Source organism: Lepidothrix coronata, unplaced genomic scaffold, assembly GCF_001604755.1.
Source record: "Lepidothrix coronata isolate B3197 unplaced genomic scaffold, Lepidothrix_coronata-1.0 Scaffold69, whole genome shotgun sequence".
NCBI classification, from domain to species: domain Eukaryota; kingdom Metazoa; phylum Chordata; class Aves; order Passeriformes; family Pipridae; genus Lepidothrix; species Lepidothrix coronata.
The window spans coordinates 1,612,838-1,632,277 of NW_016690249.1; the positions used below are offsets into that span (position 1 = coordinate 1,612,838).

At 41.1% G+C, this 19,440-nt stretch overlaps 1 protein-coding gene across 4 annotated transcripts in view; it reads right to left on the reverse strand.

The window, feature by feature from the left end:
- Window positions 1–3,112: 3,112 nt before the first annotated feature.
- The window catches only part of KATNAL1 (katanin catalytic subunit A1 like 1), a 44,777-nt gene continuing 28,449 nt past the window's right edge, over window positions 3,113–19,440 (reverse strand). For 3 of the 4 annotated variants that reach the window (XM_017818588.1, XM_017818589.1, XM_017818590.1), the window contains 7 exons: window positions 17,690–17,814; window positions 17,079–17,184; window positions 12,344–12,502; window positions 11,350–11,476; window positions 10,242–10,376; window positions 7,811–7,937; window positions 5,825–6,374 (listed from right to left, as the gene is read on the reverse strand). In XM_017818588.1, coding sequence (XP_017674077.1) covers window positions 6,176–6,374; window positions 7,811–7,937; window positions 10,242–10,376; window positions 11,350–11,476; window positions 12,344–12,502; window positions 17,079–17,184; window positions 17,690–17,814 — 978 coding nt within the window. In that variant the 3' untranslated portion in view covers window positions 5,825–6,175. Of the gene's footprint in view, window positions 6,375–7,810; window positions 7,938–10,241; window positions 10,377–11,349; window positions 11,477–12,343; window positions 12,503–17,078; window positions 17,185–17,689; window positions 17,815–19,440 lie in introns of all 4 variants that reach the window. The other variant, XM_017818587.1, reaches the window with a different exon arrangement.

Genomic DNA, 19,440 nt, shown 5'->3' on the forward strand with positions numbered 1-19,440 from the left:
TCTACCATCTCACTCCCCATAAGCATTTGCAGCATCTCTTCTTGCACACCCAATTGGTACCCACCACAACAAAGCCCCAGGACCCTACAGAAACACACCACTATTAACATTCCCTTATTCTTCTAGCCCTCCAAACACGCTCCAGTCCCAGCACATGCCAAAGTTTGAAGACATTTCAACTTAGGCAGCAAGCTATTACGAAGTCCAAATTGATCCTCCAAAAGGCAGCTTTTGGAGCAGCAGTAACAAACCAGTCTTGCACATTACGATGTTTTTAAGCAGCAAGGCTGGGTAATGAAACCTGTTTGCAGTGCCTGCAGTTGGCTTCCTTTGTTCAGCAAGCCACTTCCACCCTCTTACATAGAAGATGTAAAGACCCCCATTTCTATCAACATGCACATTGCAATGTTGTCAGCATCTCCCTAAGGTTACTCCCTTTTTCTTCTTGGTTGTATGTATAAGCTCTGTGTAGAGTTGCCATGGATTCTGTTACTGCAAGTCCAATTGGTATTCAGTGCAGTTCCTCTCACCTTCACCATTTGGGTGACCTTTACTTCACAAGGAAGATCTCATGCCATCAGCCCATTCAATTAGATGTCACACAACATGCTGTGCATGAATACCAACCGCTAAGCAAAAGAGGGCTCTGTGGAACCGAATCATCTGCAAAGGCTGTCTGAGAGATGGATAAACAATGGTAATTATTTCAAAACAAATTGGAACCAGAAATCGCAACCCAGCAGTGCAATTGCTAGACAAAAAGGAAAGCCACAAAAAGAAGAAATTTCAGCTCTCAGTGTCTTGGGTACTCTGGTATCTTCCTCTAGGCAAATATTTTCCTACCTTTCTTTCCCTCCAAAGTCAAGTTCAAAAAACTCTTTCTTCCAAGACAGTTTCTTTTACATCAGTTGAACAACATATGCAAGGGCTGCTTATAAATGAGAGCAACACAGTTGCAAACTGGCAGTAAGAATTTCTCTCTTTGTCAAATGAATATTCTAAATATTATATTTAAGTGACTTTTCACAAAGCTACAGTGCTTACTGTACAGCCAGACAGTCAGGCAGAATGCATGATGCTTTTCTTCAAAAGTAAGCATGCTGGGAATGGGCCCAGCATCTTCAAGTACCAACCCAATCATGGGCCCAGCATCTTCAAGTACCAACCCAATCATGGGATCCAGCATCTTCAGGTACCAACCCAATCATGGGATCCAGCATCTTCAGGTACCAACCCAATCATGGGATCTCCAAAATCCCAACCCAGATATTGAACAAATTACTCCACAGCTTCCCCCTAACTCAGAGAAAAATGTTCGTACTACAATAAAGAAATCACAAATACACAAAAGACAGAAAACAGAGCTTGGACACAACACAACCTTAAGTCTGCCTGTGCAGCAGGAATGGGAATGTACCCATACTTTGCCACTTCGTAACAAAGGCAGAACTTTCCATGTGGCACCTCCTTGTCTGTTGAGGTAAGTTTTCTTGCATTGGGAAACCAGCCTAGCCAAGACATTTCATCCCACCTGCTTTTAGAGCTAGTTGGGGCTTTCTAAAGAAGAGGAAAATTGCCTGAATCTTTCCAAGACATCTAGGTGCAGACGTGTAGAAGCATGGTGCTTTAGCTGATCAAAAGACAGCTCTGTACTGCACAAAAGCAGCTCCTCTATTAGAGGTACTGAGCTGCCGTGTATGAGGTAAGTGGGTCACAAGAACAGGTCACAAGCGGAGTACAAAACCAGACTAGCTTAGAAGGCGGAGAGGGTCCCACGTCCCTGTACTGTGGGATACATGAGCATCACTTGCTGCTGCAGCTCAGTTAGCTATGGCTTGTATGGCAGCTAGGCTTTGAACATAGGTGACTGAGGCATCCACAGCCACGTCCAAGCATTCACACAGTGCTCTCATGAAACACTTAATGTGAACAGGCAAAGAAAATGCGTGCCACTTTCTCTGAAATGCAGCATCTCTCTGCCTTTGCTATCACCAGCACGGGTGGCTTTACACAGTCTGCTTTATTCTATCAGAGGGCTACTGAGCTGGCTTGGCTCCACTCTGCACCTACAGCGCTGCTGGGTGGGCAGCTCACACAGAGTAGGCTCCGCTGCCACCACGGTGCTGACACTCACTATACACCAGCATGTAGCTCTGGCACTCCCAGGCTCCCTGCTTTCTCCCCGGCAGCACAGTGTCACCTGTATGTTCATCAGGTACTTATCTGTCACTACAGATCTGAAAACAATCTCCAATCTGACTCAGGGTGGCTTATTCTGACAACAGAATAAAAATAATTAACTATTTTTTCTGCTGCTTCCACCTTCTCGTGCCTGGATTGTATCGTGAAGTCTTCGCTCATTTGATGAAGGACTTCTTTACAGCACACAAGTTCTTTCATCTTTTCTGCGATCAGAACAAGTCAGTGCACCTTTGCTATTTCAGTCTCTTTTAAACTGGGGTGAGCTGAACTTTCTATGCAAAGATTTAACCTCTCCTGAAATCCCCTGATCAGCATTTCCCTTGCTCGCTCTTTCATGTTTGAGGCATTATGAAACACTGGAAACTACACGTTCTTTCATAAGGAAGTTAGTGAGAAAATTCGAATAACCAACTCAGTCCTAGGAGATGCGGGATCTCTTTCCAAGTTTAAAAGCTTCTTCCTAATAGAAGTTTTGGTCTTGAAACTCTCCTGGTTAGCAGGCAGCTGATGATACAGCTTCTCTGGAGACTGATCATACTTCCAGCCCAGGGGCAAGTTGTAAAAAAGCCTGCATGGCTCTGGGAGGTCTGAATCAGGTGCTAACATTGAACATCTGCTGGGGCCTCTGCTCCCCTCTCCCCCACCCTGCTTGCATGTGCTGGGCATTGGAGCATTCTCCATTTTAAAATTTGTGGCAACAAAAGGCCAATTTAAGAGAGAAAGCATTGCTGCCAGCATTATCCAAAAAACCAGACTCTGCTTTAACTGCTCTCCATCCAGGACTTCAGTGAGTCCAACAGCACCATGACATGCTGAAGAGATCTGCATTGTATGGCAGCATTTGGAAACACTTATCACCAAAGCACTCGTAGCCCCACTCAAGTAAGGCAGACAGACTCTGTACGTACATTTATTACTTCATACAAGCAGACTGCATATTGTACAAAAATTAACAGTGCCACCCAAGAGGGCCTTCACAGGTGTTCAGAAAACATGTAAATACAGCTTTAAAACATTTTTCTAATGTAATTTAGGTACAATTACTGAAGCACCACTCACTGTGTGTATATATATATATATATATGCATCCACACGTGTGCGCATGATCTCCCCACACAGATACAGATCGAACACCTTGTCGCAGCAGGCTGTGATATGCTCGTACATTGCTCTCTGAGGAATCCAACAGTCTTACACAAGGGTCTCCACCAATGGGACATAACCTGGACTTACACTGAATCATAGACTCATCCTCTGGGCCTTGAGCTGCTGCCACCATTGACTGCCCTTCTTCCTCAAGTTGCTCCTTGCTGTACCCCACTGCTGGTTCCCCTCGAGTTAATAACCCAGTCTCCAAGCCCACCTAGGTGAGTGTGCCAGCACGACTTGGTAAAGATGTAAGGGTCAGCACACAGGGCCAGATCCCTATCCTGGAAGGTCTTGGCAGAGAAAGGATGGTCTCGGCCTTCAGGGGTGCCTGATCTAGCAGGACCCAAGTAATAGGTATAATGCTGGGGCACAACCATCATAAACGTCTACTGCCTGAAAAATTTCAATTTTCTATTCAGCAGCTGTAAAAGATGAATGGACCTGTTAAGTAAAAACATATCTGGGGTAGAAACCAAGACCTTTAGAGAAAAAGACTGCAGCACCTGAATAATTCCTACTAAAGGGAATGCCCAGTACAGCGAATTTTGCTTAACAGCCAACAGGGAAGTTTAATGCCTTAAGGTAGAAGGTTCATCAAAAAGCTAAAGACCAACATTTTTCCCAGGGGCTGTGCTTTCATCAGTAGGAAGGTCACTGCTGCTTGCAATGGGAAACTGAGCAAACCTGTATTTAGACCCTACTAAAAGCAGCAACTGCTGAATCCCAGCACTGCTCTTGGGCAGCTGAATAGGGTTGGTTAGAATAGGGTTGGTTACTGGCATTCATGTCTACTCCCTTCCACATCTTGATTGTGTGGACTAAACTCCTTGGGCAGCAATGGCCTCTCTAGTGAGAGACCCTGTAGTGCTAATCTGGCTTTGGCCACAGAAGATTTGTGTAGCTTTACTAATTTCTACTGCAGTAAAACAAACAAACAAAGAGTAACTGCTTCAGTCTACAGCTTCAATAAGGAAGAAATGACAGACAATATCAATGCTTTCAAAGCTTTCTCTCTATAAAGGTCCAGTTATTCCTTGGGAGGAATCATAGAATCATAAAGGTTGGAAAAGACCTTTAAGATCATTGAGTCCAACTGTTAACCCAGCACTGACGTGCTCACCACTAAACCATGTCCCCAAGTGCCACATCTACACGTTTTTTAAACACTTCCAGGGATGGTGATTCCACCACTTCCCTGAGCAAAACAGGTAAGTATGTAATCTAAGGCTTTTGCCTTAGTAGTTTACATGTCATCACCCAAGAGACCAGTGTGCTGAGTATATGATATTATTGGGAACTTCCAAGAACTAGCAAAAAGGCGCAAATAAAGATATACTCCCATTCAAGAGGAGTTGCTATCTGTTTCTTACTCCAGTTTGTCACATCTGTCTATGCCACTAGGAGTCTCAGCAGAGAGCTGAAGGACAGAATACCTACCAAACTGCACAGCAATTCACATCCACTAAGATGCTTCAGGCCTACCTCACAAATTCACCAAAAATTTGAGAGCTTGCATATTTCTCTGTAAATTTGGTCGTTTGACCACTCCTTCACATTCCTACCACAGGAAACCTTCATATGTCAGACTTGCAGTCTGAGTCTGTGAAAAGCTCTTATAAGTCAGTGTGACAGGACTCTAGAGACAATTTCTCATGCTAGAATTTATAACTCAACTCTTCTAATCCCTGCACTTGTATGAGGGAAGGGAAAAAACAGACAAAAACATAAATGAGATCGTACAGATTATTTTCTAAATATTACTAGATCAGTAATATTTATAAATTTTTTAAAAAATCTTCATTAAAAAAATTAAAGCATGAACAGTTCTACAACATAAATAGGTAAAAGTTCCATTGCCTGGTAAAGGTAGGAAAGAGTTCATACCTAATCAGAAGTGGAAATTCACAGCCACGTGTTTTAAGGATAGTCGAGTTTTAAATACAGCCTTGAAATTAGTGTCTTTACTGTATTAAACTCTTAGTATTAAAATAATAATAATAACATTCACATTTAGATAACACAGACAAAGCATAGAATAATATACAAGCATGGAAGTGCAAGTTATAACCTAAGTCAAAGTGCCCACTGGTCAAACTTCAAAGAGTCTACTGGTCAAACAGGTTCAAACTATGTTCAGAGATCAAGTATAAACCGGACTGAGAGCAATCAATGCCTTTTTCTTTTCCTCTCATTTCCACCAGAATTCATCACAGGTAAAACCAATACAGTTTGAAGTGACATCAGTTCCAAACGGGTGTACAAGAGAGGAGAGCCAAGCCCATGTCTTGATGGAAAACTTATCCTCATTTCCTCTGTGTAATACCAATTAATCCACAGGTTTTGCTCTGAATATCCAAGCACAGAAGGAGAGAATAGTAACTTGGATGCCACATTCAAGGGAGGCAGAAGCAGCTCAACAACAATGTAGCACTTAAGAGCAGGGGGTACAGCGAGCCCTTTTTTGTTTGTCGGGAGTCACATCCCCCAGGTGATTTATTGATTCCCGCCATGAAAGATGACTATGAGGAAGTTAAGTAACACTAATCCTCACTTGAAAAATCAAAAGATTACCCTCACAAGTATAATTTTTCTCTTCCTGTTTGTCTTATTTAACTGTTTCAGAGATAAAATGTATTTTACAATATCAGCTCATTATTGTATTCATTCCCTTTAAAGGCAAATAGTTTAAAAGATCTTGTCACCAGAAGGGGGTGGGATGAGGGCAGAGGCAGACCTTTTATTAAACCTTTAAAAAGATTTCTAACTCATTTAGTGAGAACAACAAAAGCCATAAAACTCCAGCAAAGGAAAACTGTCACTGAGATTAAGCAGATCCAAACTCTGCCATCCATTTCTCATACTTCTCCAGGTCTGCAGCAGAAACAGATTTGGAGATTTTCTTCAGAGCCAGCTCAAAGTCCCCCTTGGTTACCGGCATCTGAAGCTCCTCTTTAGAAAGTGCACGAATCTCTTCTGGAGTCAAGCCATTAATACGTCGTCTCATTGCCATTAAAGATGCATCCCTGGAAATACAGGAGAACGTATGGGAGCTAATTGCTAGCAGCATGTGCTGTAAGCCTATGAATTTTGATTGTATTCTCTTGCTAGAAACCACTGGCAGGAACGCTTAAGACAGCATCTATTTACCACAGAAGATGTGGTTCACATCTTTCTTAGCTTCCATGTTCCCAGATCACTACATTAATTCAACATAAAGAATGCATTGGCACCAAAACCCATTTAACCATATGGTAAATGTGCAGAGATAATTAAAACTATAAAACTGAAAACCTTTTACAATGATTCATAGAGATGAAATTTTACAACTTCAGAGCAGGAAAGGGCAGGGTGGGAGACAAACGGCACTCAAAGACTTTTTTTTTAAAGTAGTCTGAATTTTTACACCCCATTCCTTTTAGATTTCAACCTTCTCCCTGCAGTCAGCAAGTGTTCAGAGTGTAGCCCAGTTCGGTTGCCTGCTCATCCATAGCACCTGAATCTGTGAAGGGTGGAGCAGGAGGCATCAGACACAGCATCACCTGCCCTTGCAGTGCTGAGGCTGTTGGTGTCCGCCGCTTCTCACGCCCTGCCTGCTCTGCAACTCCTCCCCAGCTCGGATGCTGCCAGTGCGGCTCACTGGCATGGAGAACACTGCTCATTTTCTCACACCACGGCCCACAGGCAGTCTGAAATTACATTTTCTCTTTCCCCAGGTTTTTCCCAGCAAGGGATAACACAGGCCTTAGGGAGAACAGGTAATTTCATTACTACATGACACATACCAAGTTTTCAAAACCAGGGAGTGATTTCACATTTTCAGAAAAGCAGCAGGGGAAGAAAAAAAAATTCCCGAGCCATGGTGTTACTGGATTAGTTTTTCTTGAGAGGGCTCTTAAGGGACATAGACTTCCTTCTGATAATTTTTTTCAAATATCTATCGTTCAACGGAAAAGACTCATTTGTCAAAAATTAAATAAATTGTGGGAACAGGATTAAATACTAATGCTATAAACTATCTGTATCACCCTTACACCTAGAAGATTCAGGCAGTCACCAAGACCATGCTGCACTGATGGCTGTCCAAACATACAGCCTCAGAGAAGTATTCTGTGAAAGGAGCTTTTTACTTTATAAAATTCCAGCTCTTAAACCAATGGGATTTAAAAAGAAAAAATCCAAACCTGTTTTGCACTACATTAACAAATGCAGACAACTACAGTAAATGCAGCCAACAGTAACACGGGATTTGCTCAGATAATTCTTTTCTCTTCAGATCCAAGAAAACCACATTTCACAGACTCGACGTGACAGTAATATGTGGTTCCAGTAAAAAGATTTGGGTCTCAAAAACAGACACTGTTAACATGGCTTCAGTTGTAGCGAGTATTGCCTTTTATCATACAATGCAAATGATGACTTTCTATGCAGTTTTAGTTACAAATTAAGGGGAATGAGATACCTGCAAACATTAGTGATGTCAGCACCAGAATAGCCTTCAATTTTCTCAGCAATTTCTTCAAGGCTGATATCAGGATCCAGTTCTACTTCCCGAAGATTAATCTTAAGTAGTTCTGCTCTGCCTTTTGCTAGAACATAAAAAATACTGAAAACTTGCAAGAGTTACATTAAAAAAAGACACAAACACAAATTTTTCAGTGAAAAGTACAAACAAAAGAGTTCAATGTAAGAAAAGAAAAGAGAGAGAACAAGACATAGTAAAGTGTATAGTCAAATACAGTAAAGTTAAGTATATTAAAACAGCATAGTCTAGAGATATTTGTCAAAGTCATATGTCATTAAAAATGTCTGTTATGTCTCAGGTGATAAAGCACTTGGTTACATACTACCCAGAGGCACAAAAGAACAATCCTACAAATGTCTGCTTCTTCTCACATCCCTTTGAATTCACTTGCTGTTCAAGGGTTTAATTGCATATTTTTCACCCAGTTTCATTAGAACCACAATGATTCTATTAACAGAGCTTCAGACAGCAAAACTCCTTAACAATAAGCTGAACTTTAAGCATATGTTTAAGCACTTTACTCTGTTGGGACCCAAGAAAGCTGTTGAAGGCCAACAGAAGACAGATACATTAATACGGTAAACATATATTCATATATTTACAATACGAATATCCTGGTATCCCACTTTCACACCTGGACACAGTGTGCACAAAGTGATAACCAGCTCTGTAAATAAGCATTTATGCAGCCAATTAACCATTTTTCTTGCAGAAGGCATGTGCATATGTGCATTTGGGTACATATGTTAAGCAACCTAAGCTTATAAGAGGGAATTCACATTTGACAGCTTAGGCCTCAGTGTTACTCTGCACAAGGGTGGTAAAAGAAGAGGACGAATGGTTTCCTGGCTTTTACTGTACAGAAAAAATACGCCAGCTCAGCATCTTTATTCCCCAAGTGACCAATTTTTATGACCTAGAAAAAAAGGACAACCGCAACAGAAGAAGTAGCATTAGGAAAGGCTAAAAGTCTTAAGGAAATGTCCAATAAAAGACATTATGTTTTATTTATTGATGTCCTTAATTATTTTTGTGTTTATTTTGGGGCAGGGGAGGAATATAAAAGAAAACAGAAACCTTGTCTAAAGCTGCTGGGTTTGTGTGCTTTGCAGAGCTGTCCAGAGCATAGAGTTATCCATCATGTACAACTGACATTAACTATAAAATGGGGATTTATTATTTACAAAGCACAATACAGATATGGCATATCTGCATCAGAGAACATTCTTCTAGTCGTTGCTATGGGGCTAAGCAAGTCTTTGCAGTATTGTGATAATGAAACACTACAGAATATATACTTGCATAAAATTCCACAATATACAGGTGTATCTATGACATATCACTTTTTCAATTAAAATGCCTGAACATGTCAAATCACACAGCACAGTTATAAATGCATCATTCAGACTTGCCCAGAACAGCACAACACTCTTATTTACAGAATAGAATGCAACAGAACCTAAGATTGGAAATAAAACCGGATCACATCTCCTATGTTGTCCAGGGTGTGATACACTGTGTCAAAAAACAATCTGGTTTTATTAGAAACAAGAGGAAGAGCTGATAGGATTTTAAACTAATTGGTCATAAAGACAGGCACCCTGTTAGGAGCTGTTACTGCCTGTAAGCTGCAAAGACAAGCTCTACAACTATTAAGTGTCCTTAGACCTGCAAAACTCAATCAGAACCACTGTCACTACGAACAGGCATCTTGTTATCTTGAGTGCTCATGCAGGGAGATGAGGCATTCACTGTACCAAGAAGAAAAGAAGCTATGCAAACTTCAAGTGATAGGAATCTCAAAATTAATAGGACACGTGAATGACAGCTAGGAAAGACAATACAAGCCGAGACGTCTTAGGGCAGGAAAGCAGCCAGCCTGCTGCGTTCTGAGTGACTCAAAGCACAGTAATAAAGGTGAGCAAGCAGTGATTTGCAATGAACTAAGCCTGTAAGTGAAAATTCATGGATCCACTTCTTCGCATTTGTCTGCAAGGGCACGGAGTGCATTTGTAATATTTGTGAACATGTCCAAAGGTTGCCTTTGATGATCACTCAAGTACTGACTGTTAAACATTAAAATAATTCCAGGCTCATTAAAACTAACGCTTTTTCAAAATATAAGAACCCAACAATGACATGCAATGAAATGCCACAGCTCTTTGTTTTTAAGCCCCCAAGCAAGTAGTACTTTTTCCTTTCTCTCACTCTCTTTAAAAATAAAGGAACCCAGAAAAACGATTATCCCCTGAATTTCACTGCTCATCACAAAGCCATCAAGACTACTCACAAACCCATCAGTCCTGCAGTAATCCTAAATTTGTCTTGCAAAGACCATTTGAAAGGAAAACGGTCATATCAAACATACCTGTGGGCAAAGGTATATAAATCCTCTTCTCCAGTCTCCGTCGGAGAGCTTCGTCGATATCCCAGGGAAAATTTGTAGCAGATAATACCATAACCATCTTGGAAGGGTCATCATTTTCCAGAGCACCACCTACCCCTGAAAGGTCAGAACAATTTCACTCCAAAGCTCTTATTGATTGAGATGTATGCTGAGAAACACTGCACAAACATTGCATAAGCCTCCACGAAGCTAAGCAACAGCTCCATATAGTCCTAGTGTCCCTGTCCAGACTTCCTAGTGTTCCTTTCCAAACTTCCCATAGCTTAGGTGACACAAGACCATCATTATCACAGAGAGAAGGACACTTCATTCTTCTGCTGAGTCATGGGAGGGTTTTCTTTGACACTACTAATAACACAGCCATATGTGAGTGTAGCCCTGTTAGTCCCACTGACACCGCTATCTCTGTCAAACCTGGTTACAGAAGAAATAGGAATCGCTACTCAGCTTCCCAAATGAGGACTGCAAAGAAATTACCACTTTGGGGCATAAAGTTTCTTACCCTGAGGTTACCAAAATGAATATGCACATTTGAGAACATTTTAAATAGTAGTTAAACAATAGCTGCAATATAAAGGTGGTTATCAAACCTCTTCACCATACAGTATTCCTCAGATGGTCATCCCTGTTGTGTGCACCTGCATAAAACAGGTATTAAATCTGACTTAAGAGGGTCATATTAGCTGCCACCACAGAATACAGCAAAATCAGATCTCACAATGGGACTCCACAGTTGGAGGCTCTAGTAAAAGGAAGAAATTTGTTTCAATCGAATACAAATAAAGTCCCTGCATTAACCTGCACAAATCTCCATTATCTGCTTCTCCTAGAGTCTCTCTTTAATATGAGTTTTCAATTCACCATTAAAATAGCCATTTTAGAAAAAATAAAGCATAACACCCTTCTCTGTTATCTGCCTTTGAACACTCCAAAAATTCACTGGTCTCAAGTTCTGCCTTATTTTTCCCCTATCCATTAAGCTAGGTTTTCCATATGGCTCAAGTTCTTACATTCCCACCTGTAAAGAAACAGCAGCCCAACCCCAAACCTGGATGTAAGGACTTGTTACCATCCATTTGCACAAGCAGCTCTGACTTGACTCTGCGACTGGCCTCGTGTTCGTCGGACGTGCCTCTGCGGCTGCAGATGGAATCTATCTCATCAATGAAGATTGTTGTTGGAGCATAAAACCGTGCCTTTGTTCAAATGAAAACATCATCATTAAGGCTGCAGCAGCAAGCACAGGCCCTTATCAGACCACAACCCAGTCCCACTACACATATTACATACATATCTTCCCTGCCTATCACAAGAAAAGAATTCAAGATCCTGATTTACAAACTGTCTGTCATATGCTGAAGTTTATACACCTTAAATTGTACTCTCTGGGTCAGGGGTCTTGCAGTGTTGGTTGGCTTTCCTCAGCAAACAGTTTTGCAAAAAGGAAAAGGAACACAATCACAAAACAGGCAGTTTTCATGTCCACATTTTGTGCTGGTGAAGGGTAAAAAGAAGAGACAGAAGGGGGCTCAGCTGATCTCAACAGAGGTTTTAATTGAGAGTATTACAGAAGTGCAGTGAGGATCTCAAAGAGGTGAATGACTCTTCAGTATAGGTCCACATGGGCATGTCCTTCACATACTCCACATGACAGACTGCACCCATAGCTTCACTGAGAGCCTTGTGACCATCATTCAGAACAGAAAGGGAACTAAAACATGTATTGCTTCTAAAATAACAGTTCCAAAACCCTTCCAATTTCAAATCTACTTTCTGTAGGATTTTTATCCCATCACTGAATAAGTACTGAATTTCTGTCAAGGTCCCAACTCTATATTTAGTCTGGAAAACACGATCCTCAACATGGGTGATGAACCACTTCCTTCTTAATCCTCAACAACATACCATTTGTGGAATCACTGAGATTGTGTTTTCCTAATTGGTTGAGGGGGTGTCAGTTCAATGAACTCCATGCTTCCAACATGCTACTGGAAGGGCAGGAAACCAAGAGTGATGTCCTTTCTCACCTTAGTGATCCCCAGATCACATCATCGAGGACATACCATTTCAAACAAGAGGCGGACCAGCTTCTCAGACTCGCCTCTGTATTTAGATGTCAGTGTAGAGGAAGACACATTGAAGAATGTCGTTCCACATTCTGTAGCAACAGCTTTTGCTAGCATTGTTTTGCCAGTGCCAGGAGGACCAACCATCAGCACACCCTGAGAGGTGAGATCAAAGGTAATGAAAAACAAATAGAGAAACTTTGCTGTTGGTACACTACACTACTACATCTCAATATCTCAGCCAAGTTCTGGATTTGAATTGTTTAATATTATAATCATCATCAGTGGAAGACAAAAGGCAAGAATCCCGCTTTCAAGAACAGTGTGGAAATGTTCTGTCACTTCTTCTTACCACTTCACTGGAGTCAGAACCACAAAACCCAGTAATTGTTGATGCACCTGGCACCTAGGAACCAGATAAGAGATTTACAGCCTTGCTTTGAATCAGACAGAGCCTGGACTTGAATTTAGGCCTTTCCCAGCTCATGAGGGGTTGCACAGACAGATGAAGACAGTAAACTCTTTTATTGGAACAAAGGTCCCTTCATGAAGAAAACTTCACAGAAATCAAAATACTTTTGCAATAAATTGTGTTCCCTCAGTTGAGCATTTCTCTGCAGAAAAAAAAATTTTCCCCAAAAATCCTGACAATGAATCTGGTTGATTTTTATATTTAAGTATGCACAAGAGCATTTACTGAATACAACAGTTTGTTATCTTGTTTAATCTCCCCATCTCAGTACTCCTACGGCCATACTACTGCATCTTCGCAATTCCTGGATTAAACACCATCCTCATCATGCTGTTGGATGACTGGATTGCACTGCTATTTCTATTTTACAGATAAGCAACTGTGTCTTATGTGGACTACCGCTCAGTCCCACAAAAGCCTAATATGAACTTCAGTGATTATTCAGAAAGCTTTAAACTAGAAAACTGAACTCAAGTTGTTAAGTCCCAGGTTGGTATCCATGTCCTCAGACTGTCATTCCATCTGTGGTCTCTGAAAGAGAAAGGAGCACACATCTCTGCAGCTCAGCATATTTACCCATCATTACACAAGCAGGTTTTTGGCTAGACACACAGTGCTCTCAGAACCCATGTTAAGGCTGTAGCACTGAGATGGGTTAGTCACTCTTGATAATATTTCTAAATACAGCCATATTTATGGGTAGTCTTTCCAACAAGCAGCAGTGCTTGAGAAGGACAACACACAGTTCTATGTCTGCACAGCATTAGAATAGGGCACTGTGATTTTAAGCAAATCAGTGAAAATATTGTGCTCAAGCAGCTTGGTTGTTTTTTTTCCCTCTGAACTGCAAGATCTTATTAAAACCTAACAAGAGTTTCCTAAAATTGTACTGTATTGCAAGGGTAATCAAATTAGCTAGAGTTAGAATTGCACATCATAATGTGCTTTGCAATTAATAACTTACATAAAATGCCACAGCAATAAAATATCTGTTAAATGCAAGCCATATAGCAAATTAGATTTCATCTGTTCCTCACAAAAACTTACTTCAAAAAGCACAAAGAATAACACGGAAGAGATCTATAAAAACAAATCAACCGGGAATGCAATTATTCAAAAATGTACTATTCAAAAGCAATAGCCTCTCTGTACTCCATTTTCCATTAACTGTTAATACCTTTATTGCCATTTAACACTTAGCTAATGCAAGTTCAACATGCATTCATCGGTAAATTAAGTTAGGAATGTTCACACACTATCTATACAGCTAACAGTCCAGTGCCATTCCTCAGGCTGCCCAAGGTTTCCTAAGGTCCAGAGCAGCAAGCATAAAAAGTAAATGGACACTTTTCCTCCTTGTGAACATTCAGACACTCAGATTTGAGATGCTGCACAGTTATACTGACATTATAATAATATTGCAAATACAACCTTTAGTGACTGGGTGAAAATAACTCAGCCTGTGATATGCAGGTCAGAGATGACTTACTGTTCTGAGTTTCAAATGTGTTTTAATATTTTAAAACAAGCTTCACCTCAATTCAAACCACACTCAACCCACGTGTTTGACAAACTGTGTTTACTGCAGGACCTAGTGTACAGAGGACTAACGACGTTTTTTGGATATTGCTTCAGTCCTCCATTATTACGGAAGGTCAAATTCTGGCTTCAGTTACACATGCTGTTCACTGCCAAAATTGAAGCCCGTCGCTTTGCACCTCCTGTGTAATTTTTACAGGGAGCGTTACCTTGCACGAGATACTGGTGGCATTACATATGTGCGTAACACAGGTGCAAAGCAGCCACACCAAGTGTAAAGCCAGGGGAAAATCAAGCTCCCTGGGGATAGAGACAATAGAAATATCGGTTAAAAAAAAATAAAAGAACTCGAGTTCTCAGCAAAACAAGACATGCATGGCTGCAAACAGAAACGCATAGGATCAAGTTGCTCGTTCTCGCTGCAAACTAGGAGGCTGCCACTTACTCACTATTTAAAATCCTTGACAAACACAAAGACTTCTTTATTCTTCCTCTAAGGCTCTGTTAATCCAAAGTATTCCAATAAGAAGCTGAAATGCACCGCAGGGAGTGTTTTGATGAAATCACTGCAGGGTTACTTCTTGTTGTTGTAACAATCACTAGCAGAGCAGTGGGAAGCACAGCGAGCAACCAGGCTTTCTTGGTTCCAAACAGTTCGAAGAAAAAGAAAGAGCAAACCCATGGACACTCAGAAGCCCATGGCTACAACTACACAGCACCTGTGTTGAACCAGGGAAGATAGCTGGCTCCTTCAGATAGGCATCGTCCTCTGAATACACACACAAACTGTGAGGGCTGTCTTGGGAATTGTTCTCAGGAGAGTCTGAACATCCAAAACCAGCTTTGGCTGCCTTTTTCCCCTGAATTATTGTCCTGAATTCCTAGGCTCAACAAATGCCTGCTGCTACACTGATTACTGCAAGAAACAGCCTTCACTTCAATACTTCTCATCCTTCTAGCACAGTCAGAGGTCAACGGTAGGGAAAATGCATGCTGTTCTCTGTGAAAAATAAATTCATGAGACTTACAGCTTCACAAGTCACCAGGGAAAAGGCTAACAGTGAAGATTCTTCATGGACTTGTCAGAAATAAATTTGCATTTCAGACTGAAGAGAGAAAATAACCTTAGATTTTTTTTCCATGTCTACAATCACCTGGTTTTCAGAGGTGACACTGCTCGGTAGGAAAAGATAATCTCACACAGAAATAGAGATTTTAACTCTTTAAAAGGTCAAGCTGTTGTTCCTTTATCCACTGCCACAATACCTGAAGACAAGGCCAGTGGCACTTTTCACATTTCCTGCAGTCTGCTGAGATACCTGCCTTAAAGACAGGTGGCCACTACATCCTCTAAGCATGCTAAGAGGTGGAAAAAAAAAAGCATAGCAGCTCTTCTTTCCCCTAAAAGGTTTTGAAGAGTGGACAGATGAGGCACCCATAGTCTATAATAAGGGTATGGATCAACTTCCTCTAAGTCAAGAAGAAAAGAGAGAGATTCAACCATTCAAAATATACTAAAATCTCACCCTACACATGTAATACACAATACCTAGGCTCTGCCCAAGATGATAGCCCAGTTAACCTACAGGTTAACCTCAAGGGCACTGGTACTGACCACAAGTACTCTAAATTTCAAAGGTCCTATAGCCTGGGGCTAGGTTTGCACTGACTCTAGGTTTGGGCTCCCTCCCTGCAAGTCACTAAAACCTCCATAAACAGCCCTCAAGCAGCAATGTCCCAGCTCCTACTGAGTCTGAGATAAGTATAAGCCAAGGAAGCACACAGACCAATCAGGAAAAGACAGGAGAAGTGCTAGTAAATGCTGCTGAACCAGCATAGGAAACCACAGAAACTACTCACACACATAGCATTCCCTACACACACCGCTGCCTTGCAGACTCTGAATAACAATTTGCAACAGTCTCTTTTCCCCAGTAATCCTTCTCAGTAACCAAAAAGGTCTTGAGTGGTGACTAGTTATTCTCCAAACAAGTGTCAATCCATCCCACATCAGAAGCAAGCTAATTTTGTTTGCTCTTTACAGAAATGCTCAGTAGCCTCCTCCCTTCTCTTCCATTTTATCTCTAAGCAAGGCCCAGACTGAGCTCACTTGTGGTCCACCAGCCTAGACCAGTTCAGTCCTATACCCTTCCTGTTGCCCGATTTGTAACTCATTCTCCTCCTCTGACTTTCTGTCCAGCAGCAACTATGCTCAGCTGCAAATGCAACTGCAAAGCTAAAGCAACAAATCATCCCCTTCTTTCTTTCCTTCCTTGAACCATCCAGCCTGTAGTTTGCAGTCTGATCAAGAGATACTTGGCACATTTGGAACAAAACAGTCCAAGGACTGAGTTCTTCTGGGAAGTGGTAACAGCTGGTCACCATAATCCTATGTAGAGCTGTCTATTAAGCATTTCTGCTTCAGTCAATATGCCCTACATGCTCACACATACAGGTCGACATATAGAAAGTATTATAACGTCAACAAGCTATAACTGAGTAAATACAGAAAAAAATATTGTTTACTGTAAGGGCTACATACATTTCCAGGTGTTTCTTTCAGTGCATTTTACACAAATTATTATGAGACAATTTATTGAACAAATTCTTGATCTTTCCCGTTTACCTTTTTAGCCTTCTGTTACAGGCATCCACAAGTTACAGCAGCAGACATACATAGCTACAGCTTGCCATTTACTAAAACACCAAATAAATTCCCACCTTCCAAGGTCTTCTGATCCCTTTGAAAAAATCAGGCATCCACATTGGAAGAACAACAGCTTCTCGTAACAATTTCTTGGCTTCTTCCAAATCTGCTATGTCATCCCTGTGCAAAATGAAGAAGCCTGTATAAGATTCCCATGCAACAATATTTCTCCTATTTTTATACAAGAAAAATAGAAAAGCTTTTCACTTAGTACCATCTCTTTCAGCATGCAACTTAGGCCTCATGAGAGCACTCCTATAGTACTGCGACCTAAAATTGAATCCACTTTTGGAAGATAGGAAAAAAATTTTTTTCAACTCAAGTTACCCAGAGCTGCTTAATTAAAAATTGTTTTGGATAATGTGAACTCCAAAGCAGTATCTTTAAAGACCTCTGGAGCATATGTTCATTTCAACAGTACCTGTAATGAATGTACTGCATATATTATCAATTAGCAATAAAATCTTAATTAATTAATTAAATTAATTAACTGTTTAAGCAAAAGACCTTGTTTTGCCTATATTTAGAAGACTATGTTGTCTCCCCGTTGTAAGAGTTAAAAGATGGCTATTTTCTCTCATTTTCCATACTAGCAAACCCACTTGAATTGAGAAAATCCTCATACCAATGAATGCTTGGATTCCTTGATACAATGTCTCTTTCAAGAGCTTCGATCAGGTCTTTGTCATAGCCTGCTCCATCAAATTTTGGAATTTCCCCATCACCAAATTCCTGGGATATTTTCTTTCCCTAGAAGTCAAAGTCATACAGAGGAATACATTATTCTTTCAACATATCCTTTACTAGCAAGACTGTCTAGTTCATCTCTGTAGAAGCCACAGGAAAATATCAAGCTTTAGCACTAGGATGTTGTGCTCTAGGATAACCCCGACTGAGAAGGGAGGTTGGACCAGATGACCTACTGTGGTCCCTTCCAACCTGCCCCATTCTGTGATTCTGTGAACACAGCTATCTCAGCACCACTGTGGCCAGCAAAACCAATGGGTTCACAACCTCTGCTCTGCAAAGAGTCCCCAAACACCTGTGGTTGCTACCACCACAACAGCATCATGTTTCTTTCATAGATACAGCTCATAGTGACAAAACCCCATCAGACCTCATTACATATCATGGTGGGTAGGTTTGTTGGTTTTAAAGCACAAACCAGACTCTCTTAATGGTGCTAAACCACTCTTCAGACAACTGACACACTTCCCAGTCAGCCAAAGGCATGAATGCAGGAACAGCCTCACAATGGTGGCTGTGTCACGACTTAATGCTACGTTAATTCCTAGCTGAAAACCAAAGCATACAAAGCATATTTTGATGATGCTGAACTTGCCACATTACCTGCCAGAGTTAAAAAACTGGCACAATCATCACTCTTCATCACTGAAAAGGAACATGGAAACTTTAACACCCATTGTCTTCGACAGAGGAAAACAGATTCAGTCCCCTCGCTTCATTAAAGCCCTCCTGCCCAGCAATATCTCCTTTCCTCAGCTACAAACTATCTATGTCTTGCCTCTCAATTGCAGGCCAGCTCCATAAACAGTTAAAATGCTTTCAAAAGGTCATTTTTACTTAAGGGCTGCTCCAAAAGCCCTAAAGAAGCTCCCAAGTCACTTCTTACACTAATTTCTGCAGCATGCTCATTCAGTGACCAAGCCACACTTTGTGTCTGCCCCAAATGGCCCAGAGTTCCTGGTTAATATTTCTACTGTGCTGTTAAGCTTATGGAGGTGAAGTAACATTTTCCCTTTGAAGCATTAGGGCTCATGCTCCTCCTCTCTCAGTTCCAAAGATAATCGCTTTCCCATCCCAGCTCAACGGCAGTGTTCGGGGTGCCTGAAAAGCAGCTGTGCTGTTTTAACGAAGGGGGCTGAGGAGAGAGCTACTTTAGGACTCTTAACGCAGCTTCTAAACACTATCAGCAGCAAGTTAAAGAATCCCAGCTGGCTGGACAAAAGCATCCTAGGCGAAGGAGGGCTGAGAGGCAGCTGGAGACACACAAATAACCTCGCAGTGGAAAAATAAAAAGGTTAGCGATTATATCCCTCCCAGTTGCCATTTGCCCATGATGACTGTGAGGGAGTAGTTTATCTTCCCACTATTTTTATTTCTTGCTTCCAAGTGAACTCTTGTGTTGTTCAGTACTCCTAGATCAGCTTTTTGCAATGGAAACAAAGCTGAAAGTTGTGTTTAAACAAAAAGCTCATGTAAAAAATGTAATGGTCGGGTGTAAAAAGGAAATGGAGAGAAGCCCTGTAGAGTTTGCAAGATTTAAGGAGAGATAAAATGGAATTTAAGTGTAACCATTAAAAAAAAAAGAAAGGGTAAAAAACAGGACAATGAAATGAAAGGTATTTGCTGTCT